Consider the following 6,726-nt stretch of genomic DNA (forward strand, 5'->3'; position numbering starts at 1 on the left):
AGTCTATTGTAAATTAGCAGCATTTTACATGTACAGACAGAGATATGACACATAATGACTGTTAACTGTGTGTGTGTGTGTGTGTGTGTGTGTGGTCATGGTGCCCTTGAGAACTGGTGTCACTTTGAGAACACTGGATTTATTTTTGTTCTAGTAACACTTTACTTCAAAGCACACTAAATAAACATGCTAAAAGATGTGGTGTTTGTTGTTATGGTTCAATAATACAGACAATGAACTCTACATGAGTGTTTGTTATGAGATTATGACATGGAAATATTGATTTTATGTCACATTGGTATGAATATCAACATTTTCCTTTGTGTACATGCACCACATGAGAAGAATGAAAAAGTGGAATCCTCTTGTGTGTTTTCTTTTTCTGTTTTCCCACGTGTCCTATTTCCATGTGTATCTAAGCATTCTTGTTTGGTTTTTATTTTCCCTGAAAGGTGATTTAAATTTATGTTAAGTGCGAGATAAAAATGGATTCTAAAAGGTTAAGAAATTGAACAATAAAATACTGCAACAAGTAAAAATAAAACTTTTAACAGCTGAACAAAACAAATAGTTGGTGAGGAAGATAACGTGACTCTTAACCAACTTCCAAGCTCCCAGACTTTCTCTTCCTTGATTAGAAATCCTAAAAACCCAGTAACAGGTTGTGTTGAGCTCTAAAATATGCTTATTTTCAAATCATTGTTTACTATTTAAATAAATGTACTTTCTTTGGTCAACTAATACATTTTGTATTAGGGAGAGTTGCGTATTTGAAGTTGGGATCGAAAGGGTTAAGATTTTACCATTGAAATTGATAGAATTTTTAACTATTTATTGTCTCTGCATTTAGCAGAGATTAGCTTTTCAGGAGCAAATAAAAACCCTTAAAAGAAGACACCTGTAATTTTAAATTTACATGAATTTGAAAGACTGACATGGCTTATTTAGGAAACTCTTCAATGCATCCTTCACATCCTTGTTCCTTAGGCTGTAAATGAGGGGATTCAGCATGGGTATCACCAGGGTGTAGAAGACAGAGGCCATTTTATCAGTATCCAATGAGTGGTTGCTCCTTGGTTGCAAATACATGAAGAGAAGGGTCCCGTAGAACACAGTGACAGCCATCATGTGGGAGGCACAGGTGGAAAAGGCTTTTTGTCGACCCTCTGAGGAACGTATCCTCAAAATGGCAAGGACGATGTTGAAATAGGAAATTAGAACAATAATCATAGAGAAAAGCAAATTGGTCCCTGAAAAGGTAAACACTGCTGTCTCTGGAATGTAGGTATCAGAACAGGACAATGCCAACAAAGGGACATTATCACAGTAAAAATGATTGATTACATTGGAAGAGCAGTATGACACAGAGAACACACAGGAGGTGACAGTCAGTGCTGTGGTCAGACTGTAGAGGTATGTGAGGGATACCAGCAGCAGACAGATCTGTGGAGATACCACCACCCCGTAGAGCAGGGGGTTGCAAATAGCCACGTAGCAGTCGTAGGCCATTACAGCTAGCATGAAAATCTCAGCCACAATAAAGACTAAGAACCCACCCAGTTGGACTGCACATCCATAGTAGGATATGGTCTTTTCTGAAGCCAAGAAGTTAACCAGCATTTTCGGGGCAATGACAGTAGAATCACCAAGATTGATGATAGCCAAGTGCCTGAGGAAGAAGTACATGGGGGTTTGAAGTTGAGAGTCAACACTGGTGAGGGTGATGATGCCCAGATTCCCTGCCACAGTGAACCCATAGATCACCAGGAAAACAAAGAAGAGTGGAATCTGGAGCTCTGGGAGGTCTGAGACTCCTGTGAGAATGAACTCAGTCACTGGGGTGAGATTCCCTTGGGCCATTTATTTGGTGGTTTTCATCTTCTAAAGGAGAAAATGGAAGGAGATTAAAAGATGATGAGATAGATTTTTCTGGTAGATGCTACAAAGTAAGATGTTTTATTTAAATCGGATTCTTTTGTTCACAAACACTTAAAAGTATCAGATCTTAAGTTTTTGTTCCAATTCTTTCACAAAATTGAAAAATATGAACACTCTGAAAACCAATTTCAGTTTCTTAACACTGTTTTACCAAGCTTTCATTTTTTTATTCAGTGTTAGATATAGCTTATTGGATGAATATATGTAATTATATTATTACATGTATTAATGTTTTATGACTGTATTAAATATATTGATTATAATATTGGAAGAATATGTTTGTGTGTGTCTGTGTGTGTGTGTGTGTGTGTGTGTATTCATGCCTGTATATATTTCCATATACACACAGGCTCTGTGTATATTTCCTATGATAAAAGATAGGTACCTATAAGAAGCTGATGAGCCAGAGTGACTTTCACTAACATTCAGTTAGTTTTTCATTAGCTGCCACTGGTTTTTCTCTTTAGCCCATTCCGTGTCATCATCCTTGGGAATTTCAATATTTCCATAGGAAATATTTTGCCTATGCTGTTTTTCTCTTAACAGTTTCTACCACACCTCACTGCTTCATCTGTCCACCGACAGACTACATCTCAGTAGTCTTCATTCTTAGTGCCATTCTGAAACTTAATTTAAAAAAAATCACATTTCTTTGGCCAAATAAACTAGTCCTTTCTCTCATTCTGACATACCTGCTCTGATGGTTCTCTATTATTGTGCTCTGGCAGTCCTTTCTTTTCCCAGCTTATACCTCTATCCTTTAAATTGTTTAAGGCCTTGGGGTGCCTGGGTGGCTCAGTTGGTAAAGCATCCAGCTCTCGGTTTCGGCTCAAGTCAGGATCTCATGGTTTGTGAATTCGAGCCCCTCATCAGGTTCTGCACTGACAACGTGGAACCTGCTTGGAGTTCTCAGTCTCCCTCTCTCTCTCTGTCCTTCCTTTGTTCATGCTCTTATTTCTCAAAATAAATAAAATTTAAGTCAAATCAATTATTTAAGACCTGTTTTGATGTTTTAAAAAATATTACTTTTGTTTTGCTCAAATTAGATCATTTTGTGTTACTTGTACAGAGAAATATATGGAGAAGATTGCTAACATTATTCAGTATGTAGTGTATGTGCTCTGGACCCAGAACTATGCTATCCATTTCAAAATAATGCTCTCATTATTCTGCAAGAGTGTCCTAGAAGATGGTTGTAATTATTTCTTTGTCTGAAGAGACAGTTGAAGCTCAATGAAATTAAGACTCAAGGAGTCTATATAAGATATTGGCAAATTGTATAGCTTTTCGGTTTTGCTTTATGTGTTTTGTTTGCTTGTTTGTATGGTTACTTGGTTGGTTGGATGTTAGTCCACCAATTACTAGTTTGTGATTTTTATCAAGCATTTATATGCTTTCGTTGTGTAAATGTAATGAGATAATAAGCAAGCACAGGTTACTACAGACACTGATAACAATAAATGCAAAATAATTGGTGCCAGCAATTATTGTTATTAGCATGTTTTGAACAATTTTCTATAGCGGTTTCCTGTTTGTGTCCTAGTAATCCATTCTACCTGACTGAGGAATTCATAGTTGAAATAGGAATAGGAAGTGAATTATTATTGTGCATATCCAAGCAACTGGGACATGTGATTTCTAGCTATCTATTTAACAAACAAATCAGGATGTGTTCTCCCACAACCTTATTCTTTCTTAAATCTGTGATGTTTGTTTGTCTAATGAAAGATACTGTATTCCAGGTGCACCTGAGTGTTTCAGTCATTTGAGCATCTGACTCTTGATTTCTGCTAAGGTCATGATCCCAGGGTCCTGGTATGGAGCCTGCTTAAGATTTCTCTCTCCCTCTCTCTCTTTTTCTCTCTCTCTCTCTGTCTCCCTCTGTCCTCCTCTCTCTCTCTCTCTCTCTCTCTCTTTCCTTATGCCCTTCTCCCCCACTCACACACACTCTGTCTCTAACTGAACAAAAGAATTAAAAAAATTTAAAATTAAAAAACATACTGTATTCCCTAAATCAAATCTATGTCTGATGAGCTTATACGAACAATTGGGTTGCACTAGATACCCCGTATCATTTTCCCCCTACCACCGCATCCGAAAAGAAATGCACAGGCAAGTTTATTGTTGAAAACTGAGTGGCGACATTCACTTTATACAAAACATTTATTTGTTTGCAGCTCAGTGCATGTTTCACTTTGAGAAATAATATATTCAAAAACGTATACTCATATTCACAAAGGCAAAAGAGAAACCACTAACAACATTAATTATATGTTGTCTACTATGAATTCATGCAATTAACTTTTAAACAGATATATTTGCATGCATCAGTAGCTATTATTTTCCTTTTCTAGTGAAATATTATTGATGGCAAAGCTAGGTTTTTGTTTCTAGAGATATAAGTCACTGAAATAAAATATTTTTCTCCCGTTTCTTCAGAAGTGTTTCTGACAAAATTGTTTCTGATTAGTTACATTAGTTTTTTACACATATTTTTTCAAATTTGTTTTTGAAAAGAAATACAGTAAAACCTTGGCTTGAGAGCACAATTCGTTCTGAAAACATGCTTGTAATCCAAAGCACTTGTATATCAAAGCGAATTTCTCCATAAGAAGTAATGGAAACTCAGGTGGTTTGTTCCACAACCCAAAAATATTCGTATGAAAATGATTACAATACTGTAATACAAAATAATAAATAAAAGACAACTTATAAAGACAAATAAACAAATTCACCTGCACTTACCTTTGTAAACCTTCGTGGCTGGTGTGAGGGAGACAAGAGAGAGGAGGCTTATTGTGTAGAACGACTTTCACTATCACTAATGGAATCACTTCTATCTCTTAACTCAATGGAATCTTTTTCTTTTCATGCAGTTTCAACAAAGAACTTATCCAATGGCCTAGAATGAAGCAAAGGATTCCTAAGCTTACTCTTGTATGGAAAAGCATAGGACTTTCCATAGGTACGTTAAAGTGACAAAAAATGCACCAGTGCCAGTTGTAGGCACCTTCCAACGTTCTGAAAATTCCTTGATTTCTGCCAAACACTGTGGCCTGAGACCAAGCCTCCGAGCATGAGAGATGATCACCCACAATCCCGCAGTGAGAGAGAGAGAGAGAGAGACAGAGAGAGAGGGAGGGAGGGAGAAGAGAGAAGAACCCTTGGCTCAGTTGTGATCATGTGATGTTTGGCATTACATACTACTCATATTGCAAGACATTGATTGTTTATCAAGGTAAATTTATTAGAAATGTTTGTTTGACTTGCGGAACACTCGCAGGACAAGCTACGCACAATCCAAGGTTTTACTGTATTTTATAGGCCTAACAAATAATAACACGTCAGTGAAGGAACTTTAAATATGTACCTAATACTAGTCATTTATATCACAGTTTGGCCGAGAAATAATACTGCGAAAGTTGTTTAATTGCTTCTGAAATGATTTCAGTATTGGTCTCTAGCTATACAATTTGTCTTAAACTTATTTAAACTTGAGTTGTGTTGGGAACAAACTGCATCTCGATATGACGTATCAGGGTCCACCAGCAACATAAACCTGCCTGTTGACATCAGGGGATCTTTCCACCAAATGGTTTGTCACCCTGGGCAATATGAAAATCAGAAAGGAGAGTAACTTATTTTTGTTGATGTTAAACAAGTTAGTAGGTATTTCCTAGGGAAGAAATCTTACCTTTCAAAGACACTTCACATGCTGCCTGTGTGGTGTGGAGTGCCTTCAATTCTGCCAGCTCTAAGGCAGAAAGCATTACTCTTTACCCTAAGGTGAAATAGACTCCTCGTAATGACTATTGGTTATTCTGTAGAAATGCTCACACGGTCCAATTTATCAATAGAGATTCTGGAGACCATTGTTTGAGTCATTTCCCTGTCCCTTCCACCCGGCCATCTGGGGGCAGAGATTTGAGTCCTCAGGAGAAGAGAATAGAGCAGATATTTCAGTCCTGAGTCTGATTTGAATTGGTAAACCTCCCCGAGTACTTCGGTCGTCACACCCAGAATGAGCGCTTCGTAAATCGTTGGGTTGAATCTACCTGTGCACAGAGGTCTGCTGAGACCCACTTCTAAGGTTCCGCAGGAGGTCTTTTGAAGAGTGTTACAAGTGTCTGAATTCTCTGTGACACGCACACTGAACTAAGCTGGTTTATGGCTCCATTCCCCACACGTGCACCCAGGAATTCCCAGGGAAAGTTCTGATTCCCCAGGGAAAGAACCTCTCTGAGGTTCAGTCTCCTCATCTCGGCAGCGTCACTTGTTTATATCATGACAAATTAGTTTATATGGGAAACTATAAAATGTAAAATTACACTATATTTCTTGCAAGATACAGTGCATGGACATACAGTCATTCAGAGTTCTTGCATTCATGATGGTTCTACTCTGTTCACATCATCAAGTGCTATGTGTAAAGCGAAAAGGAAAAGATTTGAACTCATTGAAATGGTTATTATTCAAGAAATGAGAAAAATACAAAATGCCATAAGCATGTGGAACGCAAGACGTAGACACTTACAGCTCAGTAAGACTCCAGAAATCATGCAATATTGTGATTCCTGAATACTAATCTATAGCATATTTGGATGACATGGTAATATCTATATATCTATATCTACACACACACACACACACACACACACACACACACACGCCTAGAATCTAAATACAGACATTTAACATTGATAGGCCAAGAAGGCTTATCAAGAATCTTATTTTTCATCAATTCGCCAGACGTTCCCAATGAGCAGCTGGACTGGAAACAATAGATCT

The 6,726-nt window shown here is 37.5% G+C and overlaps 1 protein-coding gene across 1 annotated transcript; it reads right to left on the reverse strand.

The window, feature by feature from the left end:
* Positions 1 to 826: 826 nt before the first annotated feature.
* LOC106986180 (olfactory receptor 8J2) lies at positions 827 to 1,860 on the reverse strand. The gene has a single exon (XM_015084357.3). It carries the CDS (start codon positions 1,858 to 1,860, stop codon positions 913 to 915), a length of 948 nt encoding a protein of 315 aa, XP_014939843.1. The 3' UTR covers positions 827 to 912.
* Positions 1,861 to 6,726: the final 4,866 nt, after the last annotated feature.

This window comes from Acinonyx jubatus, chromosome D1 (genome assembly GCF_027475565.1).
Source record: "Acinonyx jubatus isolate Ajub_Pintada_27869175 chromosome D1, VMU_Ajub_asm_v1.0, whole genome shotgun sequence".
NCBI lineage: Eukaryota > Metazoa > Chordata > Mammalia > Carnivora > Felidae > Acinonyx > Acinonyx jubatus.

What these genes read in the sequence shown, in the direction of transcription:
- LOC106986180 (XM_015084357.3), bottom strand. Translation starts at nt 1,860, where the DNA reads ATGGCCCAAGGGAATCTCACCCCAGTGACTGAGTTCATTCTCACAGGA.